The sequence below is a fragment of the Mustela nigripes genome, chromosome 7 (assembly GCF_022355385.1).
Source record: "Mustela nigripes isolate SB6536 chromosome 7, MUSNIG.SB6536, whole genome shotgun sequence".
NCBI classification, from domain to species: domain Eukaryota; kingdom Metazoa; phylum Chordata; class Mammalia; order Carnivora; family Mustelidae; genus Mustela; species Mustela nigripes.
This window is the reverse complement of record NC_081563.1, coordinates 37,874,459-37,892,435: the sequence shown is the minus strand read 5'-3', so window position 1 is coordinate 37,892,435 and position 17,977 is coordinate 37,874,459. Positions and strand designations below refer to the sequence as shown.

The 17,977-nt window shown below is 53.1% G+C and overlaps 1 protein-coding gene across 11 annotated transcripts in view; it reads left to right on the top strand.

Moving 5' to 3' along the window:
* Window positions 1-17,977, top strand: part of PAX8 (paired box 8) — a 57,395-nt gene that overhangs the window by 32,608 nt on the left and 6,810 nt on the right. For 3 of the 11 annotated variants that reach the window (XM_059405635.1, XM_059405634.1, XM_059405630.1), the window contains 7 exons: window positions 1,057-1,257; window positions 2,580-2,668; window positions 2,941-3,066; window positions 3,330-3,517; window positions 7,596-7,719; window positions 8,187-8,393; window positions 15,040-15,141. In XM_059405635.1, coding sequence (XP_059261618.1) covers window positions 1,057-1,257; window positions 2,580-2,668; window positions 2,941-3,066; window positions 3,330-3,517; window positions 7,596-7,719; window positions 8,187-8,393; window positions 15,040-15,141 — 1,037 coding nt within the window. The remainder of the gene's footprint in view (window positions 1-1,056; window positions 1,258-2,579; window positions 2,669-2,940; window positions 3,067-3,329; window positions 3,518-7,595; window positions 7,720-8,186; window positions 8,394-15,039; window positions 15,142-17,977) is intronic. The other 8 variants (XM_059405633.1, XM_059405631.1, XM_059405632.1 and 5 more) reach the window with 8 other exon arrangements.

Below are 17,977 nucleotides of genomic sequence, written 5' to 3'. Positions count from 1 at the left end.
TGGGGGACTTGAGGCTTTGCAGCAGCTCAGTGTACTTGTCTCCCTCACCCAGCTCATAGGTGGATTCAGCAACAGTCCTGGTTTAAAGAGCCAAAGGGACCTGACTGTAGCTGAACTGTGGAGAGCTCTGGCTTCCTGACTGAAGTTGCCAAGGACAAGGGCACTGTCCCACCCCCTCTGCCTCGGGTCAGGAGAGGGGCTCCTAGGATGGACTGCAGTGCCCTCAAGAGATGAGTCTGGAATGGCTATGGTGGACAAGCAGAGTTTTAAAAAACCAAGCTTTATTCTCTGACAGAAGAGACCAGAGAGTTTCCACCACAAAGAGGGGAAAGTTATCCTGACCTAAGTTACGAATCTACCAAAGCAGCTGTCTGGGGCTCAAAGGAGAGGAAAAGTGGGCAGCCTGAGAGAGCAGGCTTGGCTTGAGGGGCTGGACGTGGTTGGGGATCCAGGCCAGGCCGGCATTCCAGAGTCCGGGAAGAACAGCTTCCACCTGAACTATGTAATCTGGTAGAAAGCCAGTGGCCAACCAGGGTGGTGGTGGGGGTGGCGGGGGGAGAAGGTAGGGGAGCAAAGGTAAGACAGAGCCGAGGGCCCAACAATCCAAGCTGGCCTCCTGGGGAGGCATAAAGCCAGGATGGCCAAGAACGGTGAGTCAAGCTTTAACCCTAGAAAGCTGCATAGAGAAACCCACTACTGTGAACTTTTATGGACGCACAGACATACGCAGCAAAACTTCCTTTCTTAAAGGGAGACTGTTTGTATGCCATAGGAGGCTCTTGTGGGAACTCAGATGCAGGATACTGGCAGGAGGGAAAAAGGGAGAAGCCAGGTGTCCAGGGCGAAGTCTTGAGCTGGGGGCTCTGGTTTGGCAGCAGCATAAACCTACTCATGCAAGGGAAACAGACAGTGCCAGGAACATTAAGTATCTGAGCCCAGCCCTGGGGGTACATCTTACCCCCAGAAGCCTTGGGGAGGAACAAGAGTCTCTGGCTAAGTCCCAGCCCAGAGACACCACCTGCTTATTGGGTAATTCTTTGGGGTTCTCTATTGGAGTAGGTACTACGAGACTGGCAGCATCCGGCCTGGAGTGATAGGGGGCTCCAAGCCCAAGGTGGCCACCCCCAAGGTGGTGGAGAAGATTGGAGACTACAAGCGGCAGAACCCCACCATGTTTGCCTGGGAGATCCGAGACCGGCTCCTGGCGGAGGGTGTCTGTGACAATGACACTGTGCCCAGTGTCAGCTCCATCAATAGGTAAGAGGGACACAGCCACCGGGTTGGGAGGAGTGGAAGAGTCAGGGCACCTGGGCTTTGGGGAAATCATGATAGAGACCCAAAGGAGGGCTAGCTTGGGTCCTCCTGCTGAAAAGCTAAGCAGGAAGCACCCTAGGTGCTACAGAGCAGGATTCACACCTCCCCACTGCTCTGCAACACTCCTGTCCCCACCCCACCCCACCCCACCCCACCCCTAGTTGTATTTTGCCAGTTTCCTTCTTCACACGCTATATCCTCTTCCATTCGATAAAAGAATCCTGAAGTGACCCTTTCCTGGGCCACACGACCCCTAACCTGGCCCTCATTCAAGCATTCACTCAATTGTTTGGTCATTCAATTATTCACTCATAGCCTCAATCAATCATTTACTCACTCATTCATTCCCATATACGTAATTCACTCATTATGTGCTAGGCCCCGGGAACACACAATCCTTGTCCTTGTGGAGCTTATAGTCTAGTGAGAAGACAGATGCTATCAAGTACTGAGTGCCGCCACACACAATTGTAAAAATGCAGCTCTCAGTCCTCCTAGGGAGAGGAACATGAGGTACATGAGCTAGCATGGGGTGCTTGGTTTAGGAAGGAAAAAAACGATGTCCCTGAGAAAGAAACAATGAGTAAGAGTTAACTAAGTAAAAAGGGAAGCCAAAGATGCTCTGAAACAACACACGCAAAGGCCCTGTGGCTCACAGATCTTAGACAAGAAGCTGAAAGGAAGCCAGCAGACAGAAGGGGAGCACAAGGTAAGCTGAGGTGGAAATATCAGCAAAGACTGCCTTTTAGAGGCTGGTGGCCATGTCACATATTCTTGCCTGTGATCTGTAAGAAACGGGACAGACTGTCAGCAGGAGGCTGAGTTGCATTTCAAAATGTCCACTCCGGGTACAATAGGGAGAACAGATCAGAAAAAGTCAAGAGCAGGTAGGGATGGGCCAGTGAGGGATCCCTGAATGGCCTGAATGAAGTTGCTGACTGTGACATGCAGAGAGGAGTCAAAGCTGGAGAGGTTTAGAAGGTCAAACCCAAGAACTTCATGATGGCTTTGATAGAGGAGGGAGGGAGGCAGAGGTGAGGCCCCACCGATCTTTCTATCTTGAGTTTCCAGTGGAACTGATCATGAAACAGGAACACTGGGAAGGACCAGGTGTGAGGAGTGAGGTCAGGGGGTTGGTTTTAGACAGGTTGTCCTTGAGGCACCTCTAAGTTACCCAAAAAAACTCAGAAAGGCACGGGATCCCAGGCCTCGTGAGTCCTGTTTCCTCCTCTTCTCTCTAATGGCCTTTCTGGTCTTCCTTACAGAATCATCCGGACCAAAGTGCAGCAACCGTTCAACCTCCCCATGGACAGCTGCGTGGCCACCAAGTCCCTGAGCCCAGGACATACGCTGAGTGAGTGCTGATGTGCTGGCACGCTCAACCTTGCATGCAAACACCCATGTGCAAACACATAGTCACACACACGCCCACACAGACAAACCCACTGGCGTGGACTGAGCCCTTCTGCAAGGACAAAGCTTCGCTGGGTCCTGGGAAAGATGCGCTGACACACTTAGGGGCAGCAACATTTCAGGCAGCCTTCATTCCAAGAACCCCTCCCACAAGGGACTCTGAGGGGTGTCCCCCCTCCATGTGCTAACCCTCTCCCTCTCATCCCACTGCAGTCCCCAGCTCGGCTGTAACCCCCCCAGAGTCACCCCAGTCAGACTCTCTGGGCTCCACCTACTCCATCAACGGGCTCCTGGGGATCGCTCAGCCGGGCAGCGACAGCAAGAGGAAAATAGACGACAGTGAGTGTCAGGGAACCAGAGGGCAGCTTGGGGTGCAGGAGGGTGGTCTGCTCAGGCTCCAAGGGGACTGGTAGCTCCGGACTTTGCAGAGGCTGGTGACTCCCACCTACAGCACATGGCCTGCCCCTAAGTTGGCCACAGTCCCCCAGCCTGGAGCCGGGTCCTCCCCGTCCCTCTGCAGCCCAGAGTCTGCCCCTCCAGTCCCGCCTGGGGCATGGGTAGGTGGGTCCCCTGAATGCTTTCTCCCTGCCTGGGGATGCCAGGTGACCAGGACAGCTGCCGGCTGAGCATCGACTCCCAGAGCAGCAGCAGCGGGCCCCGCAAGCACCTGCGCACGGACGCCTTCAGCCAGCACCACCTGGAGCCGCTCGAGTGCCCCTTTGAGCGGCAGCACTACCCGGAGGCCTATGCCTCCCCCAGCCACACCAAAGGCGAGCAGGTGAGCAGCCAGGTGAGTGGTGGTGCAGTGGCAGGCAGGGGCCGCCCAATAGCACGGTCTCGGGAAGACTCCTAGGCTGCTTGCTGCTTGCCACCCGATCAACCAGAAGTTGCACCAGTGGGCCCAGGGTGCGTGCTTCCTGTGGCGCCTTGCAAGTCAGCCTTTATTTTACTAGATGCTGGTACCTTCCTCCTTCTGCCCCCAGCCCCCTCAGCTTCCCTCACTCTTAGCCTCTGAGCTCTGCCCTTTCCCAAAGAGCGACACACCCTGGCCTCGCCTTCCCTCTGTCCTCTGCGGCTTTCCCAGAGCAGTCAGGTCCTACAGCTCTGAAGCGGCAGCTCAAAGCCCTACACCATGACCTTGACGAGCACCGCCAGCGTACCCCCGGCCACTCACACCTGCACACCATAAGATCTGCTTTACTCACGCTCCCAAGCAGGTCCTTCCTGTTCACACCTCTCTGCCCTGGCACACAGCATGCCCGCCCCACGGAGCGCCTTGCCTTCCACCTTCCTGCCTGGAAAAGTACTGCTTGGCTGTCATCACGAGTCAGCTCAAGCACCCCTTACCCACGATTCGAGCCCTGCCCCACAGCCATGCTCCATGTCTCCCTGGTCCGTGCTTCTATCCAACCAGCACGCCACCCCAGTAACTTCTCACGGCCTACTCTAATTGCCCAGGGGGCAGAGGTATAGCCAGTGGGTTTCCTAAGGCAAGGCAGCATCTAGAAGCATTTTTTTCTTTTTATTTTAATCTCCAGCACCAACGTGGTGCCCCTCTTAAAAGAGATACTCAGTAAACCGGTATTAGTGAGTGAGCTGAGAAATCCAGAACAATAAATTGCAGGTTGCGGGGGAGTTTTGATGTCTAGTGCTCAGGACAGGTAAAATGGTTTACAGTGGGTCCACTTCTGGGAAAAGCTAACAGAGACGTCCCTGGTCTCCCCACCGAGGCCAGCAGAGACTCCAGAGCTCTGACAGAACTTCTAGGACCACCGGCCCCTCCGTTCATGTGTATCTGTCCACAGTAGCAGCGGCTCCCGTCCCCACTCCCATGTCCCCTCCCCAGGTCAGCCAGCTGAGGAATTCCCTTAGGGTGGGTCCGCTCACCCCACTTTGCTCATGCTGTCATTTGATCCGGCAGTGAGGCAAGCCTTACGCCTTGAAAGTCTGAGCAGGACAATGCGGACGAGGCCAATAAGGGGCTGAACCACGGCCAGTGACCGTCTGGGCTGCTGGGCCCACGCCAGCATCGCAGCTGGCTAGGCAATCTGCGTCAGCGATTTTTATCAGCCTGGGCTGTGGCCACCACGAGGGGGTGCAGAGAAAGTTGGCCGTCAGCAGACCTGGGGAGAGGGCCCGAGTGCTCATCTGAGAGTCAGCACACAGCTCCCCAAGGGACGTGCAGCTCTGGGCTCCCTCACAGGGAGCCCACTCTGTGTGCAAGCACCAGCTTTCCTGCAGAAATCCTGCTGCCTAGACACTGGGCACCCGCTGGGTCCCAAAGCCACCTCCTGGCTCTATGGCTGAGCCCCCAGAGGGCCCTGCCTGATGATGACAGGGAGACCAAGACCAGCATCAAGCTGGCCCATGCACATAGGGAATCAGGGTCTTAGAGAGTCGTGGAGCCACAGGGACCTTGGGGACCACGGAGCCCAGTCTTTCCATTTGTGTGGCGATAACCCAGGGCTGGGGGGTAGACAGAGCCTGGGGGAGTGATCGGTTGTGGAGCTCAGGTCTGCCGGCCTTGGTTTCCTTCTGACTGGCCTGCCGGCTCCCTGTTTTAGATACAGTGCTTCCACATCAGTTCTCACTCGAAGGCTAGAGAAAGAGAGTTTGAAAACCATGGAACTGCTCCAACCTCTTGTCCTATAGATAAGAAAGTGGACGCTCAGCAGTGTCCATCCACGATTCATTCCTCCCTCAGTCAATCTGCTCACTCATTCATTCACCCGGTTGGGTGGTAAGGGGCAGGGAGCGCCCAGCCTGTGCCGAGGGCTCCCTGTGTCTGAGCCCCTGCCTCTCCTGTCCTTGGTGACTCGGACTTTGTCATCCAAGGACACTGCGCACTCTCACCTGGCCCCAGGTAGGCCCTCTGGCCTGGGGAGCTGAGAGTGAGAAGCATAGGTCCTCACACTCGACCTCAGGATTGGGGGGGAAGGCACAGCCATCTTCCCTATCAGATCGACAAGGAGGAAAGCATTCAGCGGAAACACCACGTGGCCTCACTCCTGGTTCTGGTTGCTGTTTCACCACTAGGCACAGCCAGGAGTCACAGTGAGGAACAGTTCTTTGTCCTCTCTTTCACGAGGGCAACAAGAACACATCAGCCAAATGTGAATATTATGACAGCCACCGAGAACTTTGCAGCTTATGACTCTGCACAGAATTCAGAAATAATAATACTTTTTAGAGCAATGTCCTGGGCATTCTGTGCTAAGCATTTAATGTATGTATAAAAAAATCTCATATAGTCCTTACATCCGCCTGGTGACGCAGATTCAATTTTCCCTGTTAAAGGGATGAGTGGCTGATCATGGCAGACCCAGGCCTCAAGCTGGCCCATGTGCTAGAGCATTATGTCCCTGTGCACCCGGATTCAAGTTCAATCCCAGGAAGAAATCCGGCCATCACTGGGATGACTGGGGACTTTGGGGGGAACTGGGGGACATTTTATTTCCCCACTGAACTGTCTGGATTTGGGAAAGCTAGGGATTTTGAGTTTGTATTTGTTATCAAATCAACACAACCATAAGGCATTTTAAACTTTTCTTACACTCTCTAGAAATTAGGTATTTTGCTCGATTTCATTAAGCCTGACTCTAAGCAGCTTCCCCCTACCTCGAAGCAGGCCCGCCTCAGAAAACCATGGAACCAGAGAACCATTCAGTCAGTAATCACAGCCATATGACAATGGTGCCCTTGTGGCCTCTAGAAATGCCTGCAGCTTCCAGAAGTGCCTGGCAGGCAACCTGAAAATGCCGTGGCCCTTTGGAGAACCCAGCTCCATAGAAATCGTTAGAAGTGAACCCATTATGTAACCACGGAGCGTTCGTTGCTTTTACCATTGCACACAGAGTGTGTTTGTGACGTGTGTGACCCACAAGCAGAGGACAGGTGTGTGCTTGTGTGTGCTATCCTGTCCCCCTCGAGGGAGGGAGTGACAGTGAGGGGTAGTGCACACTAGCCTATAACTGAACAAGGGAGAAAGAAAACCCCACAGGTACTTAATAAAGAGGATTTTGTTTGTTTTATTTTGTTTAAGCAAAATTAACCCCAAGGATCACCTTCCAGCAGAAGCAGCAAATTAAATTGACTTGGATATAGAGGAGAGGAAGAAGACAGCCACCTGTTGGGGGTGGGGGTGTTATATCTGCTGCTTCCCTGAAGGAAGAGCACCTGCGGCAGCCTAGCACCTGTGTCACTCTTGCCTGGGGACTTGCCTCTGGGCTTCAGGCTCTCCACCTATAAAACAGACACAGTATTGCCTGCTCATGTCACAGGGCTGTGGGGGTCAGCGGACAGGTTAATGTGGGCAAAGCTCTAATGTGCGCCCTTGGCAAACGGCTGTGGTTATGACGTCATCCAGTTGAGCGCAAGGTTGGGGAGCATGGACGGGAGAGCCAGACCTCTAGGTTTCCATCCTGCCTCTGCCCCATAGGGGAACCTACCAGGTTTCGTGGCCTCCGCGGCTGTGTCGGCGGCTGTGTTTCCCATCTGGAGAGGCTTAAACCAATGAATGGGTGAAGCACTCTGAAACCCGCCACAGAGAGACGGCTCCTGCCCTACAGCCTGTTCTCTGAGGGTCCAGACCCTGTGGGGTCAGCCAAGCCGTGGAGCCACCAGGTGGCTTTGAATCCTGGGGCTGCACTAGCAGAAGCTGGGAGCGGGGATTGGGAGAACAGTGGGGTTGCCAGTCCAGTGGGAGAATAAGAAACCCAAGAACCCATTAACAGGCTAAGTGGAGTCCAGCTGGAGTGCAAAGAAGGAAGAAAGGAAAGGAGCCTTTCTGCGCAGATCAGGTCTCAGGGTCCCCTAGTGAGGACTGAGGCCAGGGGACCCCCACACGCTGACTTCTCTTTGTTCCCCAGGGTCTCTACCCGCTGCCCTTGCTCAACAGCGCCGCCCTGGACGACGGCAAGGCCACCCTGACCCCTTCCAACACACCCTTGGGGCGCAACCTCTCGACTCACCAGACCTACCCGGTGGTGGCAGGTACGATGCCTGGAATGTCTTGGGCCACGTGGGCCCAGCTGCGCAGAGGGGCTGGAAGGCAGAGCGTGGACGGCCCTGAGGCGGAGGTGGCTAGCGCCCTGGGCCTGCTGAGGAGAGGTGGGCTGTGCCGGCTGGGCCTCCGGGTGGGTACAGAGGGTCCGGCCTCCCGGTGGCCCACCGCCTCCTCCGCGCTCCCCCACTGCAGTGGGGGAGGGGAGGGGGGCACACACAGTCCTTCCGCACCTCAGAGGCACAGGCACGGAGGCAGAGCTTCTGTCTCCCCAGCCCCCACTCACCCCGAGGAACACGCGCAGCCCCTCCCATCACCCCCAGACTCAGAGAGGAGCCGTCTGCCCCAGCGCCCCGCCCGCTCTCCCCCAACCCCACATCTCATGGCTGGGTTTGTGCATGTGCCCACCCCATCATCTCACACCCCTCTCTCCTTGTTGTCTCCCTCCCTCCGGCAGATCCTCATTCACCCTTCGCCATAAAGCAGGAAACCCCCGAGGTGTCCAGTTCTAGCTCCACCCCTTCCTCTTTATCTAGCTCCGCCTTTTTGGATCTGCAGCAAGTCGGCTCCGGGGTCCCAGCCGGTGCCTCGGTCCCGCCCTTCAATGCCTTTCCCCATGCTGCCTCCGTGTACGGGCAGTTCACGGGCCAGGCCCTCCTCTCAGGTACGACAGGGAGGTCCCGGGCAGCTCTTGCGGGGGGGGGGGGGGGGGGGGGGGGGATCTCAGGGCCGGCCACCAGTCCCCTGCTTTGGGGTCCAGCCCCCTCTCTGGCCTCCAGTTCTGTCCGCCATCACTCTATTCCCTAAATCTTCCCACAACTTTTGGACATGCCCATATGTGGTGCTCTGTGCTGGCAACATCAGGCGGCGGGAGGGGCAGTCGATGCCCGGAAGAGGGGTGCCTGGCTGATTTCTAGAAACTTGCTCCAAAGCCCCAGGGACAAGCAGGGACGTTAAGGTCAGGAGCTGGGCAGTATAAAGCAGTGAACGCTTGGTTAGGGTGAGAAATAAAAAAGAAGGAAAAAAGAACTTTGGAGGGGAAAAAGTCGTTGGCTTTTGTAGCCAATGAATGGACCAAATTTCTAAAGACAACAAGGTCTGTCCCCATTGGGTCTCCATAGTGTATCTCTTCTTATACCCAACTTAGCAGTGTCACCCTTGGAGAACACTGAAGCAGAGTTACTCACCAGCTTGAGAGAAGGGAGAACAGAGGGACCTTCCATCAGGAACCTCACTGGCTCAAAACATTTAAAGCTGGAAGCACTTCGGGGCATCTACAGCAAATCTGTCCTTACACTGATGGGAAACAGACCCAGGAAGGAGAAGGGCCTGGTTAAGGTCCCTGAATAGGCATGTGGTGTCTGGCAGAGTGAGGGCTCAACCTGCGTTCACCCCAAGTTATAAATCAAACTGGGTCTCCCCAGCAGAAGGACATCAGCCTATCCAGCCAGGGCCTGGGCAGTAGCCGAAAGAGTCAGGGTATCCAGCTTGGGCAGGTGGCCTGGAGTGGAATAAGCAAAGGGAGCAGAGACCCATTATCATCTCCAGATATCGGAAGGGCTTCCCCAGCAATGGGACTATTTGAGATATGGGCCCAAGGCATTGAACTAGAACCCAAGGAGGAAGCCAGAAGTGAGGCAGTCCTTCTGGGCCAGTGGTTTTCAACTTTCTGGGCCTCAAAACACTCTCTTGAAGTGACAGCTTTTACAGAAGCCAGGTATCCAAACCAGACAAATGAAGAGCTACTCTGTTTGAAGCAGGAACTCTGCCCCTGAAAGCCCTTGGACCACCAAACTAGAAAACCAAGACCTCTGCCTGCCCAGTAGGACCACAAGGTCGTTTATTCACGTCCACAGACCCTGTCGGATAGCTGCCTCTATATTCTGTCCGGCAGGCACCTGTGATTTTTACTCTCTGTGCATGCCCACCGTCTGATGTGGGAGGCCCTCTTGGAAGAAGTGGGCACAGAGGTAAAGGGTTAACAAAGGAAGTCCAGTGTGTGGGCTGAGAGACAGTGTTTCGGGGCATGGAGCAAGGAAGCGAACGTTGACTCAGAGTTCAAAATTTCAAAAGCTGGTGAAGTCAGCGGAGATGGGTCATTTGTTTTGACCAAAGTGATTAAAGAAGAAAAATCCGTGAGCTGAGTGGGATGATGTCAGCCAGAGAAAATGGGATAGGGAGGGTGGGAGGCGAGCCAGGGAGTAAAGGGACTCCCATCCCCTGCAGGGTGGAGAGGCCCGATCGTGGGTGAGGCTGCCCGCTTCGTGTGAATGGCAGGCCCGGAGCAGGAGGGCTGCGGTAAGGCAGCAAGGGGTGAGGTGTGGGTGAAGCGTGTGATGCTGGGGAACGGGGCTTTGGTTACTGTGTGAGTCGCCCAGAGACTTGGCAGGCCCAGTGGAGTGGAGAGGGAAGGGCAGGTGTCCATGGGAAGCGGTCTTGGGTAGTCGTATGAAATATACTTGGAACAGCCCAGGGCAAAGTGCTCCCCCACAGTCCCCCCACAACTTTCTCCCCTCCCGTCACCCTGTGAGGGCTTCAAGCACCTCCTGTCAACACGCAGTCAAACCGGGTGCCGCTTCCACTCTCTGCCAGTTCTTAGACTAGTGGCCATGCCGACTCTCTAGACCGACGGCAGGAAGGGAAGGTTATCCACCACATGGGGTAAGGAAGACGCCAGGGTGCCGAGCATGGCCCCTGCGAGAGCCATTGGGGGGCTGCAAGGCTCGGAAGACGTGGCACCAGAGGCAGGGACTCAGAAAAGCAAGAGGTGCCCAGACTTGGAGGTACTGGGTCCAGGCAGGTTGCTAAGAACAGGAAGCAAGTCAGGGCTGCGGTTCACAGAGTTGGGCCAGCTCTGTAGCTAAGGATCAGCGTGTTCATGCAGAGCCCAGGGTGTTGACCCTCAGCTCCTTGAAGACCATCCACCTGTGGCCTCTGGTCAAGAATGGGCCTAAATGCGTAACCTGTGGCTGAGCCGTGGTGATCGGGATGTGAGGAGACCCAGGGAGAAGGAAGGCTAGGAGGAACGATCTCAAGAGTCCAGGAACCTAGAAATTGACCCAAAGAAGAAAGAGGTGAACTTGAAAGGAAGGGAAGGTAGCCCAGACTGAATTATTCTGAGGTAGTGCTGCAGACCAGAGGAAGGGGCAGGACGGCTGAGTTTTCCTTCCAGATTCAGCGTGGCCCTCCCGGCTCTCCTCCTCTGAGTGGCTTCCGAAGGATCCTCCCAGCTGCATCTCCATCTCCCCCCGGGGTCTTCTCCTCTCCTCGCTCAGTGGCTCTGATTGTGCGATTTCCAGGGTGACTGTCCTTCTGGGTCTCAGCTTCTCCCTAATTAGCCAAAATAAGTAGCATCAGGGTTTGGGGAACATTAGGATTGCCCCTGATATTCCTGTCGTTTCCCTTCAGATGCCCCAGTCTGGGTCCCACACACTTGCAAGAGTGATATCAAGGCCATCCCTGTCCTGCCTGTCCTGGGGCTGATTCCAGCTCAGCTGATCAGAAAGCTCTGAGTTTGGTTTTATCATCAAAGAGTCCATTACCCGCCTCCATTCTTTTGTGCGAAATTATATTTAGTCCTGCCAAAGAGATTTCTGGATTGCTATAAATTTTCTTTGCTATCAGAACAAGATAAGGAATTGAAAAGGGGTCACATAGAGGGCAGACATCAAAGTGGACAAATAAAATTGTCTGCAATCACCTCTACCCTCTGAATTCCTCGGAGGAATGCTACCAATATTTAGAACTTTTACCAGTATTTCTAGGGCGCTAGGGTTTTCTTATAGAACCCCACTTCATAGCCAGCCAACATGGGCCTATATCTACATCACCTTCTGAAAAACAGGGCCGTGTTGGAAGTATATTTGAGTGCTGAGGAGATGCGAATCAGAAAAACTCATGAGGAAGAGCCTTAAAAATAAGTAAGTCAGTTAAAGCTCATGGTTAGGCCACGTTGGAACTCATGTCCTCATGGTTTCTGTGGTTTCATTTCTGAGAAGTTTGCAAGGTTCGCGGCTTTTTGGAAGAAAGCACTTATGTAAGGAAAAGAAGCAGAGTTTTGAGGGATTGACAAGGAAGTTAAAGGGGCCACAGCCTGGGTGAGAGCCACCCTATAGAAAATCTTGCTAGACTTCCCAGGAGGGCCAAGTTTCCTGGAAGCCTTTGGGATGTGCCTCTGGCATTTGATTCAGAAACTTCTGTCCCACCGGGAGAAAACGTGGGGACTGAGGAGAGGTGAAGATTGAAATCTCAGAATTTAAGGGAGTGAGACTGATAAATGTATTTCTAAGAGCAGTCTAAGGGCTGGTTTCGTGGGATGGGGTCCTACAGGGCAACTGCGGCTAAATTAAATTGTGGCTTCAGGGGACCCCATGCCCCAGGGCTGGGTCCACGGAGCTTCCAAGCTTAAGAAGCAGTAGGACCAGGTGATGGGACGGGGTGGATGAGGGTGGGAAAAAGGGGAATGGGGGACCACAAGAGGCCTGGAGAGTACCTAGGCCAGCACCAGCAAAGAGGTGGCCTAAGAGCCAAGACTGACCTCCTCACCTCCAGCCACAGTCTTGGTAGACACAGATACAGCCTCAGAATCCTGCTCAACACAGTGTACCAGGGAGCCCCTACCAAAGAATTTAGGGGTAAACTGAACCTAATTTGCAATCTCTTATTTAACCTAGCTCTTCACGAGACAGACAGGAAGATGTAATTCAGAGCAATTAAGGGGTTTGTCACTCAGCCACAGTCTGGCTTGGATCTAGAAGCAGGAGGGGGAAAGAGAGAAGCATCAGGCTTGAATTAGCCACCACCCTTTTCCATCACTCTCCTTTGCATGCACTTGTCTACCCTCTGTACCCCTGCCACCCCACAGGCTTCTTGTCACCCCTTTCTCTCATGGGCTCCAGTACCTGGCCAGGTGCTTCATCTGAGGGCTGAAGGGGCTGAGTCTGATAGCTGATTGTATTGCACTCTTCTTGGAAGAGAGATCAGATTTTACTTTGGTATATCTTCTGCGTATTTCTCCCTCTACTTCTGAATATACTGAAATTTCCTTGCCTCACCTGGGTTTCCACTCCCTCATCTGTTTGGACCCTGGGTCAAGTGAACTGAACCCACCTGCAGAATTTGGGTAGATTCTTCCCTGTTTGGTCCAGCATCAACCACAGCAGGACATTGTACTAAAGTCAAACAAATTAGGAGGTGGTATATGAAAACATTCACATAGCTTTAGATAATAAACACTGATGGCTTATTCAAATTTGTTCTGTAATGGTTCCCATGACATGTAGTCATTTATAGAATGTGTCCATTGCCCTACTCGGTGTCCACCTGTAGCATGGAATGCTGGCTCTGAGTTATACTGGTCATACTGTAGCAGTAGTAATAAGGTGCATAAGGCTACTCTTCCTGTTTTCCTCCCACTTTGCACACGAAGACACAAGCTTGGGCACATAGGTGACTGGTCTAAGGGCACTTGGAAAATTAGCTGTAGCAGCAGACTAAGGACTGAGGTCCTGTGGTGCCCACACCATTCCCTCCAGAGAAAGGGCAGAAGCCCAGAAGGCTGGGTCTTGTCTGCTGACCCCCAGGCTTGCCTCCACACGTCCATCTGATCTCGTGCCCCATCTTGAGTTAATGGCGGCCCTGCTAATTTAGCATTCTTATTCACTGCTATATTCCCAGTACTCAGAAAAGTGCCTAGGACATCATACTTACTCAAAAAATCTTTACTGAATGCACAAACAGTTGTCAGGGAATCCCTAGAAATCAAGGTAAGAGTTAGTCCTTCCGGTATCGATGACTCATAAGGTTCCATGGGACGTACCTTCCCTTTCATCATTCCTGGCCACCCCTTGGAGAGTTTGAAGCATGCAGGACCTGGGGCAAGGGGGGGGGAAACTTGGGGGGAAAAAAAGTTGGACAAGCAGGGATAATGAAAGAATGACCTTGGCAAGTTGGTTGACAGGCTCACAGGGTGTCCATGCAAGTCCTAGGAGAAGAAGCAGCCCCTTTGCGGAAGAGGCAGAGGCATTTGGGGGAAATGGTCATAATCGAACATAATGGTTCTCAACCCAGGATGATTTTGCCCCCTGGGGACATAGGGCAATATTTAGAGATATTTAGGGTTGTCACACGGTGGGGGCGGGGGAGGGTGCTGGGCTGCTGCTACTGACACCTTCTGAGTAGATACCACGGGTGCTGCTGAATGTCCCTCAATGCAAGGAACAGCCCCCTCGCAAAGATGGCACCAAATGTCAAGAGTGCTGGAGTTGAGGAAATCCCGTAACCATCACCAAGAACTGGGTTGACCAAATAATTCATCACTCACACTGGGCATTTGAGAGTGAAATGGGCATTATTAATACATATGCTGGCATGGGGGTCCTAACCTGGGCAGAAGTGGGCAAGCCAGGATGTGCTACCAAGAATCCCTGGGTGAGGGAAGAGTTCCATCCGGGCCTGTGGGACATGGTGGCTGCGGAAGAAACACAGCCAGTCAGATGGGGGCCTTCAAAACGGGAAGGCTTGACTTCTGGGTATAAGGAAGAAGTAAAGCCAGAGCAATCAGACAGGTCTCCAGAGCTGCCTCAGTGCCACTGAGGCAAGGGCATTATAAACAGAGGGGGGTGTCTGTTTTACTGAAAATGTGGGGTTTTCCCTCCCTCAGAAATGGGGTTACCAGTTGTCTAGTTCATGTTCACATGTAAACGCTGAGTATCTCCCAGCCCACATCTCCTTTCTAGGTCAGGGATCACCGGTAGGTTTTGTGTCCTTCACAGCTCTGATAGGAAGACCCTCTCTGGCCCCCTGGCAAACAGTACAACGATTGATTAGCAGTGTCTGCCTCGGATCCAGAAAAAGGGTGGTCAAAGGTAGTGGCCCAAAGGCCACACCTGTGCCATCCCTTGCTCCTGAGCCTCAGAACTGGGGCTGGGAGACCATGAGTCTGAGTCCAGTGGCTTCTGACCTATTACGGCTGCACCCACTGCTGTTCTCGATGCTGGCGGGATAATAAGGACCCAAAAGACATAGCCTCCAGCCTCCCTCCAACAGCATGAGCTTTTTGTGAGTGAATTAAGATTCACGCAAGTGAAATCATTGGATAATACAGGACTGCAATAGGCAGGTGCTCTCTGCACAGTGCGGCCTGCGCCCTGAACTCGGAGAAGGGAGGAGGGGGAAGCGGGTTTGGAGAGTGGCTTTAGAGAGAGCTGGCCTTGGCACAAGGAAAGACTTGCTGAGCCTCAGGGAAGCAAGACAGGAAGTGCCAGAGCCCACAGCAGCTGAGCTAATGATTCCTTGTTGTATTTTTCCAGGGAGAGAGATGGTGGGACCCACACTGCCCGGATACCCACCCCACATCCCCACCAGTGGACAGGGCAGCTATGCCTCTTCTGCCATCGCGGGCATGGTGGCAGGTAAGGAGGTAGGGGGCTGGGCAGGAGGGGAATTCTACAAACAGGAGGTGTGGGCCAGAGGTGGAGCATGAGGGGACAGGAGGGTGTGTCCCATGCACAGACTTCCCAAAGGGCATGGCAGGACCCACCAAAGGGCACATGTTGTAAATGCCTCCAGGCAAGATGTTAGTTCTGGGTCCTTAACTCTCCCCTGCTCAACCTCCTTCTTCCCACATGCTCCCAGACTCCCCATGATGAAATGGGCGGGGCGGAGACAGACCAGTGTTCAAATCCAAGCTCTGCCACTTCCTCCATTGACTCAGTGAGCCTTGACGGAGAGCCTTGATGGAGAGTGCTTTAAGGGTCCGCAGAGCGATGTGAGCTGAACACCAGCCTGGCCCTTGAACCATCCATGGTCTTCCAGGCATTTCCCTCTGGTGAATCTGTATGCCCTTTCTGCACAGTCTGAGTGTGAATGGTGTTGGTGATGATGATGATGATGATGATGGTTGACATATACCTTCCTTTACACCCCACCCCCACTCAACCCTGTATGGGTGGGACCCATGTTCTAGGGACTCCCAGGGTACCCAGGAGACTTGCTGGGATTTCTCCACCATCATTCGAACCGTCCTGGATTCCTGTGTGCCAGTCCTTTGGGTTTCTTTATCTACCAGCATGATCATTGCTCAAAAGTAACCCGGGGTGTCAAGGTGTAGGCGAGGGAGGAAGACAAGGGGCGAGTCACATTCCCTCTGTTAGGGAGTTATGGGAAGAACCCAAGGGTGGATAGCGCAGAATCAAGCCATTTCTACTGCCTCAAGAGGTCCTAGGACCTGGAGCTTCTTGAATGGGCTGTGAATCAGAGCATCTGTGACCCCCATGCCAGCCTCTGTGGCTCTGACCCCAGACCCTTAGCAGATACACCCAGGCCTGCTTCCCTCCCTCCCTGGCAGGGACTGTTCTTTGCCAGCCACCCACTCTGGGTGCCCAGTGCTGAGGCAGGTGGGCTGGGCTCTCCTGGGCCGAGGGCGGGGAGGGAGACTGGAGGGAAGGAAGGAGGCTCCGAGCTCCCTGGGAACCTGCTGAGCTGGCACTTGTTGCGGGCCTGGTTACCGTGGCGATGTGCTTAATGCAGCGTTGAAAATACAGAATACTGACTCCTCTCTCCCTCCTGGCCCTGGACTCCCTCCCTCCCTCCCTTCCTCTTCTGGAGCGTGAAATGAGATTGGTCAAGATAAAAAAGGAAAAGATTCGGTTATTTTTTTAAGAGTGTGGATAATGGGGCCTCTCAATCAAAATCCCAGGCTCCAGTCGGCTCCCCCCATCCCCCTTCCAACCTCTCCACCTTCCAGGCCGCCTGCTTAGAGGAGGAGGAGGGAACAGAAAGCACAGGGCTTTTCTCTTAATTATGAATCATTCCCCAGGGCCAGGCCCAGGGCAAGGGGGTCCAGGAGCCTGGAGTCTGACCTGGGAGGTAGCTGGAAGGTTTGGGCCGCTCATCAAAGGCCCCCAGGTGTTTCTAGAAAGATCTCATCCTGAGTGAGTGTGGTGGGAAAAAAAGAAAAAAGAAAAAAAAAAAAAATACAATACAGTTGATGAACTACCATTGAATTGCAAAAGGATGGGCCTTGCCTTGCATGGGGCTCCCCAATCAGTTGTGTGTAAATAAGTTTCCAGAAAATGGAATACTATTTAATGCATCATCTGGGTCCTAGGAATGCCACGGTACAAATGAAGTCTTTTTTTTTTTTTTTTAATTTATTTTATTGAGAGGGAAAGAGTACAAGCAAGGGGAGCAGTAGAGGGAGAGGGAGAAGCAGGCTCCCTGCTGAGTAGGGAGCCCGATGTGGGGCTCAGATCACAGAACCCTGGAATCATGACCTGAGAAGAAGGCAGACGCTCAATGGACTGAGCTCACCCAGGCGCCCTGTACAAATGAATTCTTAAGGAAGGTTGTGTTTTTTTTCCCCATAAAATATTATTTGTCCATCTCTTACCAGTAGCCACAATCTTCCAGTGGGCTGAATGGTGATGCTTTCCATTAAAATTAATAAACCTTCACTGATCCTCCTCCTCTCTCTCTCTCTCCCTGCCTCTCTGCCTACTTGTGATCTCTGTCTGTCAAATAAATAAATAAAATCTTAAAAAAAATAAAAAATAAACCTTCACTGAGCATCTATTGTGTGCTAGGTGCAGAACATGTGCTTAATGCAAGGCATACCAGTGAAGTCTTCAATCACCTATGGAAGGAAGGTGAAGATCATTTATTATGCACTTCTGTGTGCCTGGTCATTCATAGATACAACTTTCTTGCTTAATCCTCACCGTAGGACGAGGAGGCAGGTATAATTCTAGTTTAATATAGATAAGGAAACAAGTTTAGTGTGCTCAGGGTCTCCATGAACCGCACTAGGTGGTTGAGTTGTTCAAACACAGGTCTTCTGATTTCAAATCTAGGGCTCTTCCTACTATATGGCACTGCCTCCTACAATACCAGAAATAACAACACATATTCTAACAAAGCAACACAAGAACAGGACCAGGACAGACTTCTCTTATCCACTCATCTGTTTTGCTTTCTCATGGTTGTTGTTGTTCCTGCCCCATTAACAGAGTTGATGACCCTCATACCAGCTCTAGAGCGGACCGGCAACTCCAGACAGATGGATCCATTCATCCATCCACTCAGCTTTCCACCGTGTGTCTTTGTACACATTTTCCACCTATCCGTGCTTCTTCTTACCCATTCATCCCTCCTTCCATCCTCCGTCTTTCCATTCATCTTTCCTTCCATCCATTGTTCCTTCTATGCACTAATCTATCCAACCTTTCTTACATCCATCCTTTCAGTGAG